This window comes from Lepidochelys olivacea (assembly GCF_965140295.1).
Source record: "Lepidochelys olivacea isolate rLepOli2 genome assembly, chromosome: 1".
NCBI classification, from domain to species: Eukaryota; Metazoa; Chordata; order Testudines; family Cheloniidae; genus Lepidochelys; species Lepidochelys olivacea.
In genome coordinates, this window is record NC_140411.1 from 188,946,815 (window position 1) to 188,965,830 (window position 19,016).

At 42.4% G+C, this 19,016-nt stretch overlaps 1 protein-coding gene across 1 annotated transcript in view; it reads right to left on the minus strand.

The window, feature by feature from the left end:
• Positions 1 to 11,823: 11,823 nt before the first annotated feature.
• The window catches only part of CD247 (CD247 molecule), a 91,342-nt gene continuing 84,149 nt past the window's right edge, over positions 11,824 to 19,016 (minus strand). Inside the window, exons 7-9 of the mRNA XM_084614595.1 lie at positions 18,192 to 18,248; positions 16,565 to 16,606; positions 11,824 to 13,111 (exon numbers count right to left, since the gene is read on the minus strand). Of these exons, the coding sequence (XP_084470721.1) occupies positions 13,046 to 13,111; positions 16,565 to 16,606; positions 18,192 to 18,248 (165 nt within the window). The 3' untranslated portion in view covers positions 11,824 to 13,045. The remainder of the gene's footprint in view (positions 13,112 to 16,564; positions 16,607 to 18,191; positions 18,249 to 19,016) is intronic.

Genomic DNA, 19,016 nt, shown 5'->3' on the forward strand with positions numbered 1-19,016 from the left:
CTTCCTGTTTCACAGATTATTTAAAATAATTATCCATAAAATTTCAAAACTAGTGAACTGCAAGCAGGGAAACTAACAAATGTCCGTCCACCATTTGTAATGTGTTCTTGATTTTTTTTTTGTTTGTTTTTTAAAACTAAGCTTGAACCAAAGTCAATTTCTAGCAAGCTGCTGTACTAATGGACTAGTTTGTATAAGTGCAGTTCAGACGCAGAGAGGCGATAGATGCTACTGACAATTTCTTTTTCATTTGTCTTGTTTTTTATTTTATATAAAAGTTGCTGCTTGTTTTAATCTTTTTTGGGGGGGATTGATAATTTGTATATCCTTGGGGCAGACTCTTAACTTGGTTTTTTTAACTAGGGTTTTTTTTGTTTGTTTGTTTTGGTGTGTACATAGAATGGCAATGTCAGGTGATTACTAATCCAAGTGGTCCCCCACTCCTCCACCCTACCGGTTAAATAAATTTAAATATTCTGGTGTGATTGAAGTCTCTGTGACTTCAGTCTGTGCAGAAGATTTTAGGGCTATGAATAATATAGAATATAAATTGCCCATAGTGTAACAGCTTTGGAGAAGTAAAAGGTATAGATGGGTATGATTCAGGGAGGGAGAAGTGGAAGAGGAGATGCTGATTACCCACTATGTTGGTCTAGAGGCCATAGCATTGACTATAGTTTCTACCAAAGGAAATATCAGTCCCATGGGACTTGTAGTCAGCCAAGTAAGAGGGCAGGAAACGCTGCAGCTACAATGCTTGCACTTGGGTCTGAAAATTCCCAGTCACCTCCAGGCACTCTTAAAAGTAAAATTTACCAAGAGCCTGTTTGTTAAAGGGCATTCGGATGATATCCTCTCCACTGTATCCTCTGTTTTCTGATGGATCTGGGGCTGGGAGGTGAGTCCTATGCGTTTATCTAGGAAATACAAAGAATGTGGGCCTTAAATCAGCATAAAAACCTCTCTCCGCAGTTCAAAGGGACTGTGCCATCAGTTGTCTAGATGATTTTTAACTTCCCATTCTTGTTGGTTTGTGGCTGAGAGGGGGGTGTGATGCATACATATCTGGAACACTAATGCAGCTTGGATGGTTATTTATTATAAAAAAATTGATTTTTCCTGATTCCTTTTGCATTGGTCACATGGCTTTGGTGTGAGCACCTTAAACTTTCCCTCCCTCATCCTTTGCTAACCAATCACCCTGTAAGGGGCCCAGACTCCAGGGAGCTTCTTAGTGGTCTCTTCTGAAAGAAATTGGAAACTTTAAGTAGTCACATGTCCAGGGAGGTTTGGCTGAAATGCACTTCTTTTTGCCCTGGGGAACTGGCAGTAGATTGTCCTATCCTACCACACCTTCCACTCCCCCCTTGGCTCAAGCCCAGTGTGTTTTTATTTCCTATCAAAGAACATGTCAATGTCTGATTGTAGACCTATTGTTCAGTAGGTCTGCCTGGACCCTGCTCATCATTGGTAGTATTGTTTCCTATTGTGGACGTTGGTCACCTCTACTATTTTAGTTAAAGGACAGAGGAGAAGAACCCAGAGATGAGGTTGCAGTGGCATTATATTTGCGTAGTAAGACTATACATGCACACTCTTTCATAACTTGAGATGGATGAATGATCGGGTATTGGAATGTGGTGGAAATTGCTGTTTTAAACCTTAATCATGACTGCAACAGAAACTGAAGTGTCTACAAGGATATTCAATAGTGATTGGTGAATTAGAGACTGAGGATTTAAGGATTGGAGTGGAAAAGTATTGTCCCACAGATTCAAAAATTAGCCAACAGCGGCTGAGGGCATTATTTTGCAGTTGAGGTTACTTTTCCACCACAAAGGATGATAGTTTACTCTTTATAATCCAAAAATACAAGTCAATATAGATGTCTTAGCACAAATGGTTTTCTGTTGCCCATAAATGTCATCATCTGTCTTAAATCCATCACTGAGTGAATAGACTGTTCCTTTGTTGTTTTATGGGATTATCTCTGAGAATTTTGAATTCAATAGACTTTTGCGTGCGCACACGCACACACAGAAATAAATAAATAAAATCAGGTTTCATTGGCCAGGACCAGAAGAAATTCCTTAAAGCCCTTGTACATGGAAGGGAAAATTGAAAGTTATCTAGTCATCTTTCTGTACCACAACTCCATAAAATTCCATATATGTAGATGTCTGGGCTTGTTTTCTCATTTCCAAGCATATCTTATAGCAGGTAAAAGCTAGTGGGACAGACCGATTCACTTTATAATCTCCAAGGACAATTAGGATATGTATAGTAGGCCCAGGAAGGGACATATGTATGAAGAAACACAAGAAATAAACACCTCCCCAAAAAAGATATGAAGAAGGGGAGATACACAAATGTTTCTTCAGGAAAAAGTCTTAAAAGGGTGATGGTCATGTGAATTTTGGTAGAGAACTCATTCAGGTTTGGTTCAGACAAATCTGAACCACTCAGTTGACCTCTGCCCCAGTAGTTAAGGGATGAAAGATTCATGTACTGTTCACACACCTGCACATACTCACCTTTAGATGGAGTCTCCTGACAAATGTGAATTTTGTGAGGAATCCTAAGCCAGTTAAAAAAGAATATTAGTTTATTTACTGACTTGTTACGTAGTGTATATGCAGGGAATGCTATATATAACATGCATGTGTGTGTATGTATACACACGCACTGTTCCAGTTAGTACTGAGATATACTCCCTACATAAGAAAAATCCTGGTTTATAATAGTTTTTGTATTGTGCTCAGAGCCTAAGTACAATATACTTTACATTTTAAAAAATTGTTTTAATTGGGAGACTCATGACAACACATCATTGCCCCAGACCTACTCAAATATATCCTCTGCCTTCAATAAGTAAAGTAACACAAATTAATTAAAAGCCATATCAGACCCAAAAAACCACTTTGCCATGAAGTCCATAACACTTGGGCTCTGATGGACTATCAGTGGGAACACAATGGAAAGTAGAGGGTCCTCATATGAAAATGCTCTGCTGGTAATACTGGACAGCTGTGTTCAAGTCACTAATAAGACCATCCATCAGATTTTAACTGTTGTGATACAGCCCAGAAATGGAGACATTCTCTTCAGGAATTTGAATCACATGCCCTTGTAGGCTTCAAAAATTCCATCTTTGAATTTCACCTGGAAGTGAATTGGCTGTTATGGCCATAATGGAGAGATTTCTAAAGAAAACATTCAGGATGTATGTAATAATACATATGTTAACTTACTTGGAAATGCATTTCGTCATTTGTTGCCCCTTTTGGGATAACAAATCTTGATATTAATCTCAACAGAAGTAGGAACAATATATGAACTCACATGTTACATGGCCTTCCCTTTGTGCTGATTCAGCTTTCCGCTGCCCCTCCACCCTCATCCCTTTCTTGATCTTCTTCCCCGTACAGCATGGGAGGAGGTTATTTTAGTCTATCGATTACATGAAAACAAAATGTAACTTGGATCTATCGGTGATGTCTTTCCAATGGACTTCTTAAAAATCAAAATAATTTAGGCAACTTTTTAAGGAAAAAAAAAGAGGGAGGAGGAGTAAGAGACTCTCCTTGTGCTCAGGGGGCAGCAGGGGAGTGCCTGTTACCAAAACAACTTGAGGGAATTCTCCCTGCACGTCGGTAACAATGATTAGGTCAGTGATAGTGATTTACTGTTTTCTCTGAGGTCACACAGCATAAAGCATAGTTCATCCATACCTTTAAGTTGTGGCCTCTGAAAATAAGTAGCTACTATTATAAAGAACATCACTGAAGAGTAAGAATTTTTGTTGTTCCTCTATTGGTTTAAGTAGAAAATACCCAGCAGTCCACTGGAGCAGATTCCATTTTTCCTCCTGGTTGAGGTGTTGAAAGTGCAGAAGTGCTAAGTCCTCTATAAAGCATATTCTTGGAGTAGAGTAACATTCAATAAAACAAAAAGACCATTTTTTTCATAAAAGAACAGAACATCTTAACTCCATTGCAGTTGGAGCCATATAATGGAGGCACAAATGACTTCCAATTTACCTTAATTGTCAACACGTAATATTTTGCTAAATAAAATTGTTTTCTTCCCAATTTGAAACCATACTTTACAAAATTGTCAGAAAGGAGCTCTTTTTGTAATGGAAATAGAGGCTTTGGGACAGACTAAATACTGCATCAGATCCTAGCTATTGATGACATTTGGTTCAAAAAAATAGCATTTCCAATTATCTTCTTGTTATCTTTGGGCAAAATCCCTAATGTGAACTCTTAACATGTCCATTTAACTGTGGTATGGCCAGTTAAACTGAACTCTGTTGTCTTGAGGAAGAATAGGATTATCTTCAGTTTGTATGTACATGTGTACACAGACACATATATTGAGAATAAATTCAGTTTGGTCTTTTATATACTCTCTCGCTTATAGATTAGACATTATTAAAGGAGGAATCGGACTGGTCGATGAATGCATCCATTATATAGTTATCCATCTGTAACCAGCCTGCTCTGGATTTGTTAGCCAGTTTTTACAAAAATATGACCCAGAAAGTTGTTAAAACAATTCACACTTCAAGAAGTGCAATTGCACTCTTTCTACTTCTTAGAAGAGTCAAAATCAACTCCTGTTGATGTCAGTAGGAGTCTCCCTTGCCTTCAGTGGGAGTTGGATCAGATCATAGAGTATCTTAGACACTTTACAATGGATCTCCTATCTTACAGAGCATTTAACATGCAAATGTCTTTGGTACAACCACCCTTCTTTTTGTGTACTGTTAAGATACAGGCATTGCATGTGGACACAGTGTGATCTGCTCTTTTTTCTAATCTAACGCAAATCTGCTGGCTGTTTGACTCATGATTTGCAAATTATTATGTTCAGTATCTTATGTATTGCCACCCATTCAGAATAGGATCAGATTCCATAAACCTAAAAGCAGTTTACGTCAAAGAGCAGTGAAAGGAAGGAAATGTGTATGCACATGCATGCACCCATATAGCTCTACACATGGACAGCACAATATAAAAACACGATTGTTCTCTTCTGACTTTCATCATCAATGAGGAGGAGAAGTGGAATAATTACCACTTGCCACGTGACTCTATCCTGCCTATAATTAAGGTGGTAATAGAGTTGAGCCTTCATGTATTCTTCCTAACAGTTTGGTATGTACACACATTCCTGCTTTCGTCCCTAGCCAGTAAATCCAGATGGCAATCTGATTGCATACTTGTACCAATCCAACTCTGTCCTCCTTTTTCTTTCTCTCATATGCCTGCCCGTACCCTGAATGAACAGACTACTCTGAGCTTTCATTCCCTTGGGGCTCCATCTGGAGGGTTTTAGAGACTGCTGTGGAACTACAAATAATGTTATCCTTGGGGAAAAGAGAGTATGTGGTACAGAATAGATTGGTGTGGTCAGGTGTGTCAAATGCACCAGATATGGCTTTTCTGACTAAATTCCTTTTCATGGAGCATCTCTTGGGCTTTATGCCAGTACTCCCTGCAAAGTATGCTTTGCTTGGGTGAATCTCCTTGGAAGACATTTCAGTTCCTGTCCCTGAGTAAGTGGAGGGTCCCCAACTGGAATAATCTGGGTCCCACTCCTTCCCTTCCCTTCCCTCCCCCTCCTTCAGTAAGAGGTAGCACCACAGAGCTGTGAGAACAATGCTTGTGGGTAGCAGCTGGCTTCTGGCACCTTCATAAAATACCTCAGCATAGCTTAGCATTGTCACAGAACTGAAAAATCAGAAGAGAAAAACAAACTTTATAAATAGTGGAGATAATTCTAGCTGTAGAGTTTAGTTGAACTGATGTTTATTATGATTGATAAACATGATTATGCTGTATGTATTCGAGATCCTGTTGATAGGTTACAACTTTATAGGGTTGGGTGGGGGCGGGTGGGTGTTGGGGAGGGTGGGGGAGCGAAGGGAGTTGACTCTGTTAGAAGGAAAATGTTGCTCATGAATTTTTTTCCTTGTATCTGTCTTGCCAAAGGAAACATTTTGTTGCTCCTGGGTTTGGGATTGTTGTTTGGTTGGTTTATCTGTGGTCTAATCTGCAGCACAGCACATGATGGCATGCAGGTTACTGATTGGGTGGCTGTTCAGGGTCCTTTAGGTGCACACATGCTTTCCCCTCCCTCCCTGCCATTTCCTTATGAATAATAAAGGTCTTTGTAGGGATCTAAAGATCAGGCAAGGTGTATATATATATATTGGGAGCTTGGGGGAGAGGAGATGAATATATTGGGTCAGATTCAGCCCAGGTATACATCCATTTTAGCCAGTGGAGTTGCAACAGGGCTGAATTGGGGCCATGGCATTTAAGTTTGGGAAAGAGAGAACAGTTGTTGCATCTTAATCTAACTGAGAGAGCAAAAATGAAACAGGTTCCTTTTATCCCCCTTGTCTTGTTACTGAATGTAGGGCTTGTAGTGCTTGATAATAGGTTGAAAACTTTTTAAACACTTCCTTTTCTAAAAGCAATGCTAATCCTGTCTAGACCAAAAACTACAAAAGAAAAAACCAAACTGAGAAGTGAAAGCTAACCTGCTCTTAGCACCTGGCTGGTGTACCTGAAAGGATCGAAATACTGTGAGTCAGTCTGGGGGGAGGGGTGTTTGGGGAGGAGGGAAGTGCATTCTTCTCATGGTGTTTGTCTTGACTTTGGGGTGGGAGTACTGGGGGAAGTGGAGATGACTTGGGAGGGATTCCTAGCCTCTTCCATCCTGACTTCAAGGCATCCCTTCCATTCTTCCGACTTCCCTAAAGAGGGGTGGGGGTGGGGAGGTGAGTGAGCGAGTGAGTTTTTGAGTGGTTGTGTGGATCTAAAGAGGTGAATTTCTAAGGAGCTCAGAGCTCCTTTGGGATGGGAGAATTTCCAATGGCTTGGTAGGGAACCAAAGGCACTGATAAGTCGTCAAATCTGCTGTTGTCAGAGCAGATAAGAGGAAAAGCTGGGCCTTTTTCGCGCTTTGGGTGGATGTCCCTTTCTGCAAGGATCTCGTCTCCTGTAGGTGTTGCCGCCTTTTTGTGCACAGGGATGTTTTGGCTCTGTGAGGACAAACTGCAAATGGGGATTGCTCAATGCGGCAGCCTAGGTCTCAGCTGCTGCTGGAAATAGGAAAAACTGTTCCCTTCAAATATGGAAGCAGGGTTACCAAGGTCAGAGTCCCTTCCAACATCCTGCATGTGCTGTCTTTCTCTTCTAAAGATGGGGGACCCAGGAGACTCTTTATTTACTCCCCAAAATAGCCATGTACATTGTCATGCATTGTGCTACTGGGTTGAGTTGTTTTATCAGTGAACCTGGCGAACGCTTGTGAAGAAAGGGAAAGGGTGGAAAGTAGATTAATTGTCCAGCTACTCTTCCTCCGGAAACCAATCGGGTTGCAGAACTTCACTGAAAGCTTTACTAATAGAATTGTTGTTCTGACATTATGTAAAAGTGGTATTAATATTGTGTGACTTTTCAAAGAGCTAGATAGATTTATAGGTAGGTAATAGGGATATTGAAGAAATGACTTCTCAATTATAAGAGCACTTGGAACAAAAGATGTGGAAAACAAGGTGTGCTTTAAGGTAAACAAATCTGAGGAAGGAAATGAAACAACCTGGGCGAGGGAAGGGAGGATGATATCCTTTGGGATTCCTCAGTGCTACTGAGTTGTTCTGCCCCAGGACTGGAGCACCCCCTCTGCCTTATTTCATCTCTCTCCCAAACAAGACATTGTCAAATAGCTCAGGCCAAAAATGTAATTTACCTTAAAATTGTTCTAGTCTGCTGGGGAATTTTTCCCTCCAGAGTTTTATCTAGACCATAAAATAATGTTTAATCCTCCACACTGTCCCCAAGAACTAACCCCTTCCTCCCCCTCAAAAAAATTCTCAATCTAATATTGTGGGCCCCACTAAAAATATTGCCCCCTGCTGATTTTTGGAGCAGCATCTAGTTAACAAACATTATTCGCTGAGCTGTGCTAATGTTATGGATGGTGCTGGCATGCTATGGTGCTATAGAAATCCTAAGTTATTAAACAAAGAGGATCCTGTTTTGGCTCCATCCAGGACACTGGAAACTATTTATGCCAAGTCATAAACCCTGGAAATCACACAGCCCCTTCAAAAATGAAAGCTCTTATAAAAATCAAACAAAGCATCCTTGATAGTGTCCTTCAGAACAAGGCAGATTAGATTTAAAAAAAAAAAAAAAATCAGTCCTTTCCCATGGTCTCCCTTACTGTGTTGGTCCTGGTGCCTTCTTTGCACAAGTGAGCTGAAGGATGAAATCTCAGCAAGCTGAGACACCCATACAGACTCAGAGCCCAGCTCTGCTACCGTTTGAGAACTGGGAGCAGGGCTGGACCCTCATTTTGCAACAGGGAGAGGAAAGGGGCACTGCAGAACTGCCTGCCATTGGTTTGGAGTAATGTGAATAGGGCAGTTCTGGTGGGGGGCAAGTGCTGATCACCTTGGAGAGCATCACGAGCCCACTCTGTCGGAAGGATCAGTGCAGTAGCCAACCCCATGCCTGCCAGTGCTGCTGTTGTTCCATTTCCTTCCTCGGCAGTGGTGTCTAAGGCTAGGTGTGAGTAGGTGTGGGGTGTTTATCCGCCACAGGTACAGGAGCTGTCGTATACCTCATTTCTAACTCGTAACTGAGTAACTTGCTTTAACTTTCTCCAAACCCTACAGAGTTGCCAAGTCTGCCCTCCCTCCCTTGATTAACGTTGAACTCTGGCATATAGCAGCCCGTGACCTGCAACCTGGGGAGTGACCCCCTAAAGCCTCTGAATGTCGCTGCTTAAAAGCTACTGCAAAATGAGGGCAAATTGCAATCTTATACTATTTCTTTTGGTTACAAGGGGTCCTCTCAATTAGTCTGTGAATATCCAAAGGCAGCCTCCCTCCAATCTGTGCATGAAACTTCCACAACTGCCTTTCCCCGCTCTCGTGGTGTCAGGACTACACTGAAACTCCAGGGTCGGGCAAGCCCCTGAAGGTTTCTTTCAGCTGAGTGCTGCGCACACACTACTCATCCATTTCTTTTTTTCTTTTTTCTTTTTTTTTTTAAAAAGGACCAAAAAAGAAAATTTTCCAAATATTTAATTTTCTTCTTTATTATTTGACAATCTTGTATCCTCCGGGCTGTCCAGAAGCTGCATCCTTGATCCCTTCCACCTTTACTTTGAATGTAGTTCCTCCACCCCCATGGGAAAGAGAAGCTTTGACAGGTCACGATGCGCTGCTATAAGCTGGGGGGGGCGGTTTCTTTGTTTTGTTTTGTTCTTTTAAAATTTCCAGCCAAAACCAAAGATTTCCTAATGATTGTATAAACTCAAAACAAACAAACAAACCAAAGACAAAGGGGCGTCTTCAGCAATCCCATCTGCGAGGCCAGCCCTGGTAGAGGAGGAAGGGGTTCCCAGCAGGCTGCTAAAGTGGAAAGACTGGCTTCCCATGGCCCAGATACTGTGTGGCTCTTCCGCAGCAAAGTGGACTCAACCTGAGCCAGGCCATTTCCATCCCACCCTTTGCTAATGTGTTGCAGAGGAAACTTGCTCTTTAAGCTCACAAAAACCCAGGGTGCAGCCACTAGGGGAGGTGGGTTGGGAGAGCAGAAGGGTTGCTGCAGCCAATGGGACTCCTCAGATTGGTTGAGAAGCTGAAGACATTGGTGCATGATTGGCTGCTCTGATAGGTGCTTTAACCCTTTGGGGGCTGGGTGATGTTGATTAATACACGCTGAGGTGCACTTCTGAGCTTTTTTCCCTACTGCCCCCCACCCCCCTCCATAACTGCTTGGAAGAGGCTGTCCTGATGTGAGAAATCTCTGAAAGAAGAGAGCTTTTCATTTCTCCTCTAGTTTCTTTTTTTCTATATTTTTATTATTTTTGCAGCACCACTGTGCAACTATGCATTGTATTTCTCAACCTTTTATGCTTGGTAGATGCCTGTGACTTTTTAACTTTGGGGGGGGATTGCAAATGAAGGAACTTTATACATGGATCTTTTTAATCTCAGTTGATTGGGGGGGTGTTTGGTTCTAGGGTCATACAAGCTCTATCCCAAAGCAAAATCCAAATGTTAATAATATTAGCCTGATGCAGATACCAAAGATAATTTCTTTCCTGCAGAACCTTAGACTTGTGTATTAAGTACGATTACCCAGCACTTGCATTAGTCTAACCTCAGTAATTCCAAAGCTTAGATGTATATTTTGGTATATTTCTGGGATATTAAAAAAATTGTCGTTTAAATTCTTGTTTGTTTCAGTGTAATGCTCTTAAAGTCATAGCATGGAGATAACTGAACTGTCCTATTCTTAGTAGTTTGAAATAATAGTATTTTTGTATGTTTTGGGTGTGTCTATGTATGTATTAACATAACAGTTTTCACTGCCTAGGTGTTCATAATTAAAAAAAAGAATTAAAAAGTTCTAAAGTGTACATAATATTCCATAATGAACTTCCACCAGACTGTCAGTTTGGATTGCATTTTCACTGATTGCCATTCCCAGCTGGGATTCCTTATTTTTTTTTAAGGAGACAGCATCCTTAAGGACCTGAATTTACTTTTTACATAACTGGGTCAAAGAGTGTTTTCCATTATTTTCAAGGGGAGGGGGGTTTTAGAAAGTGGCCCGAGATTTATTTAAGAAAAATCTTGGAAGCATGTTAGTCTGAAAACTATCAGTTTCTCGTTGAGTGAAAAGTTGGAATTTGGGGAAAACCCTTTCCGCTGAAGCTGGCCAATAGCTTTTAGTGAAGCAATGAGTTGTGAATAGTCTGTGGGGGAGTCCTTTTATGCTTCTCTTCAGCCAAAGATCAATTTGCAGTCTGGGTGTTAAAACCCTTTTTCTCACCTCTCCTCCTATACTATCACTTGTACACCTGGGGTCAGCTGAACACTTGAAGTCAGGGACCTTAATGCGACACTTGTACCCAGATGAAACACATTCTCATCTGGTCTTGAGACTGAAATGTGAAAGACCCCTATGATTTTGAAACTGATATCTTTTTCTTGATGGGGGGATAAAAGGGATGCTGTTTCTTTAAAGATGTCCCCCATCCCCCCTGCCCCAGTGGCTGCCTGCAGGTGGCTATAGGCATTGAGAGATTGTGTAGATTACAGTGAATCAGGATGAAATGGTAGATTTTGTGTAGATGCATTTGTCTGCTGTAATTTTTTATATATATTAAACTTACTGTAACTGTACAGTTCATTTCTGTTGTAAACATCATTAAACCATTTTCCAAGTGTTTTAACATGTATGCACTTGTTTGTGGTTTTTAAATACATGTCAATAGTTTGCGGGCAAAAAATTTCCTTATTTCTGTTCTTCAGATCCACCAAGCTGGGCCTGAGAGATGTTCCCTCTTGCTATTTGTCAGTTGTGCCCAACAGATTGCAGGATATTGTGGGTGATCAGCTCTTTTCTAGAAGCTTTTGCTCTGGCACCACGGCATTGTCCACTCTTCTTTTTTAGAAGAGAAGCAGCAGCCTGGGTTGTCTTCTTGGGACCGTGGGCAAAGTTTCTTGAATGTAAAGACTGAATTTGGAAAATAGGAAAGGATGCAATTACCATGTGCATAGCACTAGGGCCAGCCTGTTAGTCTTCCAACCACCTTGCATGTTCGATGCCTTGCGAGTCCTGGAAGAACTACTAGAGCCAGAGACTGCATAAAGGGGAACTCCCCCGCCCCTGGTTCGTGGTTGTCTTATTCCCTAACACAGATGAGGGTTTTTTTTAAATCCAACGGCAGGAATGACACAAGGCTCAGGTAAACACATTTACGCATCCATGGCTTCCCCATCAATTTTATTACCTTATCAAAAACCGTCTGAATTGCTGAGCCACCATCACCTTTGTCTTGAATCTGTGTTGCTCATCTTTAAACTTATTCTGCAAGGTATTTACAAATTCTTACATTTCTTTCGGCTTTTGTACACTTTCCTTAGCAATATACTCATCACTTGCTGGCATTGTTTTATATAACAGGAACATACTTTGGTGCTGTACTTTAAGTGGGGAAGGAATAGCCCTTAAAAAATTGTGTGGCTTGAGCAACAGTGAGGGAAGAGAGAGGTCAAGTTTTGGATTGTCTTAAAAACTTCCCTTTTTAATTAAATCCCAACTTTCCCAGTGTTCTCCAGCATTATTTCAAATGTCAGTCCTTACAGAGGCCTAGTCCCCTGGCTCACATCATAATGGATGATGGAGGTGGTAAAATCTGTATGCTGCACCACTCCTGTTTTTACTGTGGAACCTCGCCGGTAAAGGCGTCCTAGCTTTCATATATTTCCATTAGCATTTCTGGATGCCGTCCATGTGCTGCAAGAGCTGTTCACACTGGGATGTTGTTTTCTTCAAGCTTGTTGCAGCCGAGCACTGATTCCTCCTCAGCCTGCTTTTAGCATTTGTCTTTCACTCAAGGAACATGTCATCGTCCACAGTAAGAACAGCTCTCCACAGCTAAAACCAGCTTAGAAATAAAGCTAAATTTACAGCAGAAAAATATTGGCGCGAGACTGCCCTAGTTATGCTGATGCAGATTATTCTTCCTGTAGATAATACTGGGCGTAGCTATAGCACCTTCCTTTCGAGGACCTTTAAAAGTGCTTTAGCCAGTAATTAAACATCAGCCACTTGTGAGGTGAGGTGTAGTTGGGGGGGGGGGGGGTTGCTATTTAAATAGCCAGAGAAACCGGCTCAATGAGGAGGAAGAGAACCCAAAGTCCTAGTCTCCTGCCCAACACTTGCTGGTACAAAACAGCCACGATCATTAGGAATAGTTTTACAGATATGTACATTTAAAAGCTAAAGCTTGAGATTGTATAGTTTTGAAGGGGGGAAGGGAGGAGGGGAACTAAATCCAGACTTGTCCTACTTTGTGCAATGAATCGCGCATATGTAATTTGCAGTCCTGAAAAAATGGGTGTTGACTGAATGGCCTTTTTGGAGTGATGATTGTTTCCCTTCTCTCCTCCCCCAAAGCATCTGGACTTCTCCGTCTTGCCCATCCAATGCATGAATGCCACTTAGTGAGGGGGCAACGGCTGCATCTGGAGGGCATCATATGTGTCCTTGGTTGCAGAGCTGAGTCCCTGAAAGAAGAAAGAGAGGGTAAGGCGGATGAGGTAGACCTTGGACCAATCGCCTGCCTTTAGTCTTGTGTTCAGCACACTAATCTGGTCTGTAGCAGTGATGAGAGGCACTTGTTCAGATCACTATTTCCCTTGAAGATGAAAGGTCAATGGCTATCAGTTACCCTGAAGGTAAGATGCATGCTGAATACGGGTTAATGGAAAACGCTGCTATAGTAACTTACCCTGAAAGCTCAACAGTGCTTTACAATACTAGCCTCAGCAGCAGCACGTTCACTCACATAGTGGCTATGTCTGAACAGTGGACAAATGTGTCAGCTAGGCAGAGCTATGCACCACAATAAGCTATGACCAACTGACCGTGCATTCTGCTTCACTAAGTTTGCCTCTGCACTGACCCAAGTAGGAATTTCGACAGGACACCTGAGTTTAATACCAACTTCTGCCACCAGCTTGGTGCATTTGGTATGGCAGCAGCACTGCAGATGGAAGAGTACTCATCAATCCCTTTCTCCCCAGTTCAGTCCTCTGATTTTCTGTTCCAAAATGGTCTTTGGCATCACTCCGTTAGCTGTGACAAATGGCTTTATTTACTTTACTTGTCCCAGCATCCTTTGCACTGATTGCAACAGATTACTAAAGTGATGAACAAGCAGCACACAAGATTCTGGGGTACTTGAGGCCCAAAGGCTCCACCTACAGCTAACTGACCAACAAGCTGCTGGGACTCCTGCAGGCTGTAGATACTGGCTAAAAGCAAGACGCTCTGTGCCGCTTTAAAGGTATGTTTCTTAGCTCAGTGGCTGATACTGAACATTCATAGGTTTACTTGGTCCTCCAGCCAGTCCTACCTTTCTGGGAGTCTATAATCTCACAAGGGCCTAGTCGAAACCAGCTTTGAACAAAATCATTGCGGCTGGTTAGAGCTGATCAGCCAATGACCATTCAGGTTCATGGCGACTTTTCAGGTATGTATGGGTCTGCGTAAGTTATGTTTACTGGGGATGTAGAAGATCCAGGTTCAAGTCTTTGTTCTGCCTGATTGCGAACAGAGGGTTTTTCCGTACCCCGACTCATTCCAAATCAGGCCAAGTAGAGACTTTAACCTGGGTGTCCCATATCCCAACCCAGTAACCCAACAACCCAGCTGTAGCATGCGTCCGCCTCCATTCCACTTCAGCAAAAATGTTCTGTTCTCCTACTGGGGAATCTGTAGTGATCAAGCCTGCAACTAAGGCCTTCGTGGAGAAAGCGTCTCAGGGAGATCCCACTCAGTCCTCAGCTACAAGTATGACCACCATGACAAAGTTGCTCACCGAAAGTTAAGTGTAGGAGAGAAGGGAAAAAACCTTTTTTCCCCACGTCCCCCACCTTGACTCTCCATGAGGGACTTCCCTAGGGAATATAAGATGATCATCTCAGTTTCAGTGCCTTTAATACATCTGCCAGGCTCCTCCAAATAAACTTCACTACTGGAGAAGGGCACTTGGGCTCAGGGTCAAGCCTATATTTTGGTTCAGTTCTGCTTCAAGCCACCAAAACAAAACAAAAAGTTTGGTTACTGTTTCGAACTGATTCACATCAAATTTCAGTCTTAGTGGAAGTAAACTCAAAGAGTTAAAACTTACAATTGAAGCTTTTTTTATTTTGACAGTTTATTTTTCAACTTTAACATGAGTTTTCATAGTGTTTTTTGTTAAACTTTTTTAAGAACACTGTGTTTTAGTTCCCTCAGATCACATCTTCAACCATTTGCTCTTTCCTATATGGGACCACTGCGGTGAAAGGATAAGTGAGTTTAGGGCATGGGCCCTGCCTTGGGGGGGGGGGGGCGCATCTGTAGGAACACATTGCCCCAGGGATGGAGAGCTTTTCCCTTGGACTTGAAAAGTTACTAACTCCTGGGACCAGGGAGCATTCCACTTCTTCTCTCCCTCCAGGGGAACCTCAGAGGCTATGGCTGCACAGCAATAAGAGACCCATGGCACAGGGTCTCAGAGCCCAGGTCAGTGAGCTCACAGGGTTCAAGTGGTGGGGCTAAAAATAGCAGTGTAGATGTTTTGGTTTTGAAATCGGTCTCAAAGGCTGGGCTTCAGCCTGAGCCAGCTGACCTGGGCTCTGGGACTCTCCGCCAGGGGATTTTATTGGCACATAGACAAATATCCAGTAATGCTTCATCTAGCTCTGGGCCCCTGGCTGGTGTACAGTCCTGAGCTGCCCCCTCCCTCCCTATGCTTGTGGACTTGCCTCCTTTTATTCTCCTTATACTAGGGCTTGGTCTACACTAGCAACTTAGGTTGGTTTAACTGCGTTGTTACAGCACCATTCTACTGACCTAACTCATGGTGTAGACAGTGCTATGGCACTGGGAGGGCTTCTCCCCTCGAGCTAGGTACTGCCTCTCAGGGAGCTGGAGTGCCTGGGCCAACCAGAGAAGCTCCCCTGTCAGCGTGGGTAGCATCTTCACTGAAGTGCTACAGCCTTTAGTGTAGACAAGCCTCAAGCCAGGCCTGGTGGTGGTTTCATGAAAGAAGTTCACAATAGTTTAAAATATTGAGCTTAAAAATGCCAAACCTTTATTTTAAACCCGTCACCCAACTTTTTTTCTTCCAGTTCAGTTCCGGTTCAGGTAAAAATACCAGTTTGAACTGGTGCTGCAGCGCTGGTCCAACTCCCTGCTGCTAACCTACCCTCTCCGCTAGTGGTCAATGCCACATGTGCCAGAGAAAATGAAAATCCCCTAATGAACCTGCCTGTTCAATACTGTGAGATAACGAAAGTAGCTGGTGGTGAACTAAGGAGAACTACGTTTTTGATTTCACCTTTGAGTCGCTGCAGGTGCTAGGCAGCCCTTAACCAACAGTTGGTCATATTAGGCAGCAGCTAAGTCGAGCTACTTCAAGAACAACCAGACACATACTTTACATGTTTCAGAGTAGCAGCCGTGTTAGTCTGTATTCACAAAAAGTAAAGGAGTACTTGTGGCACTTTAGAGACTAACCAATTTATTTGAGCATGAGCTTTCATGAGCTACAGCTTATGCTCAAATAAACTGGTTAGTCTCTAAGGTGCCACAAGTCCTCCTTTTCTTTATCCTTTACATATTACAGCTGACCTATCTGGACCAGGGACTATAGAGCAGACAGAGGGAGCAAATGATTGTTTTAGGAAGTCCAGCTGCCAGAGTTTTGGGACTAGTGTGGAGCACCTCCTTCTCCTGCTGGAAAATACAAATAGCAGGGACATTTTAAGGTGATCTGGGCTACTTTTAACAAAGGGTTACAGCGGGGTGTTCTTAGCTTTGAAGTAGCAGCAGCATATCGCCTCTGGTCACACAGACACTCTAAAGCCCCATAGCATCATCCATTAGCAAACAAAGGTTAGACATACAGTTAGGGGCTGCAATCCAATTACTGAATTAGATGAGAACATTAATATGTATGCACTCCCTACCTGGTAGACGCCATCGTTCCCTTTGCCTCGCCGCCTCTGGTGCTTTGGGAAGTAAGAGAAGCCATGGATTAATAGCCACTACTGCTTTGTGTAGTAGGGGCACTGTGATTTACTGTATTTCAATATGTAGTGTTCACAAAAGTGCCTCCTATTTTATAGGCCAGATACAATTAAGAAACGGCCCTCATTTCTCAGGTGGTGACTGCTGCATGCCAGGTGGGGGCCAAGTGACTCTGCACTCCATTAAATACAGAGGACACTGCAGTAAGTTTCCTAACCTTCAGCTCTTCACCCAGCGTTAATTTTGTGAACAGCCTATGATGCAAAGGAAGCACTCATGGGCCCTTTAGGAAACAACAAACTCAAACAGCATTCAGTAAAATGACATGCACGTAAATAGCCCCAGAAGCTGTCAGTCTCTCTAGGCTTTCAGAAGAAAAACCGGCCTTATCACCTGGATTCCAATCAATGAAACATTTCCCTTGGAATGGTGTTTTGTCAGATCAACCAGCTGACCACAGCGTCATGCAAGATGCAGGTTTCCAAGTGAACCAAGTGTGACATTTCAAAGAGTGGCTGCAGCAGTCCTTAAGCACTACGATGTATGTATGAAAGGGTGAGCTGACAAGCTGTATGCACACTCCCATCTGAGGGGGTTAGGTGAACATTATCAGCTGTCATGCCCACTAAAGTTAAAGTTTACACTAAATACCCTTGTTTTCACAGCTTTCTGAAACAAAATACTCTTATTGAGGATGAAATTCTCCAATTTGTCTTTTTCTGAGGGTGAATTTTTTTTTGGACCTTTGGGCCCAGGCCCATATCTGTTTGAGTGACAGGAAAAGGAAAGGGGTATTTACCTTTTTTTAAAAACAAGTCTACCTATGCAATTTTAGCAAGAACTACCATAAAGATGCTTGAGAGTTGAAACTCAGCAAGGGTATGATCCTTACCCAGAACCATGAGTGCCTTTATTTGGTTTGAGGGGGGGGGGGGAACTGGAGCCCTTGTAAACTGTGCGCCAAGCATGCAAAACAGACTTTTCCCAGTGATGTTTGCAAACTGACACATAGTCCAAAATTCACTTGGCATCAAACATTCAGAACTTTGAAACTACAGCACCGCTTTTCTTCAGACTTTCCCCTGAAACTTAAATTAAGCTGGGAAGGAAGAAAATTGGTATAAATAGATTTTAAAAATCAGCACATTTAATTTTTTCCCTGAAGTTATTCTGCAGGCACAGAACTGAATGCCCAGCATAACAGCAGCGGTGTAACCGTTTGTTTCTAGTATCGATGGGATACAACCTTCTGTCTAACCTCTAAGGCTGCACTCAAGTCATGAACAGAAGTAAAAGTTACATTAATAAGACCTGGTTTTTATCGAGTGCTTTTCATCAGTAGCTTTCAAAGCACTTCAATATTTAATGTATTAGCTGTTTGGAAAGCACTAGTAGACTGCAGCTGCTACTGGAAAGAAGTCAATTCTTGCTTTAGTGGGGTGGTTTGTTTTTGTTTTTTAATTGGGAATTAACTTTGTGTGTGTTGTAGTGGGAACCTCTTATATGGGATGGAAAATTCTTTGCATCATTATACCTGCCCTTCTTGAAAAGAAAGGTACCACTCACCTCTCCCTTCTTCCCAATTTCACTGTATGCCTCGCCCATCTTGTCCTTCTGCAAAGACTGGCAACCAAATTTAGAGAACAGCATTAGCAGTGTAAGAAGTCGTGCTAGCCCCATTGATATCCTTAGCCCCACTGCAGAGTTGCTCCTTTCCCTCCCTTTCACTTTTAATCCCTCCCCTCCCTCAGACGACTCCTAGCCTTAGCTCCATCTATATGAGGTTGGTTCTTTGAGACCTTCTCCAGTCCAGTCTCTCTTAAAGCAGTTTCTTGGAAATTTGACAGCTAATCAAATACTTCTGTATGATGTTTAGCTCAGTCTTCCAACCCTTCTCTTAAACTTAAAAAGGGAGGGTATCATCCTGTTTCCTATATGTTCTTCCAATCTTCTTTTCCAACCTTCTAACTGCAAGCATCCAGCTTAATGCATTCATTTCCACTGTATTCAAGATCTGCTTCTCTCTTCCTCAGTGCCCAGCATTCAGAGCCACGCAAATGTGCAGGCCTTATTACTGTCTTGCAAGATCTTTGTTTTCAATTTGCTAGGCATTCGCCTATTGTAGAGCACTCAGCTCACTTCTCTCCATTTAGTCCATGCCTTTCCTGTTCTGCTTAAGTTAGTTGCTGAGCTCACCTTTATCCTCTACTATTGAACCTAGGTCCTTGAACTTCTGTACCTGTTAGTAATGGCTGCCCTCCAGACATAGTCTTGGCATCTTCCTGCAAGGTATCGAATCAACAGCCCCTATACTCTGTTTTATTGCAGCTGATTTACATGCCCTTTCTTTCAAGTATGCCCCTCCATCTCTGAAATCTTCTTCCACTTCCT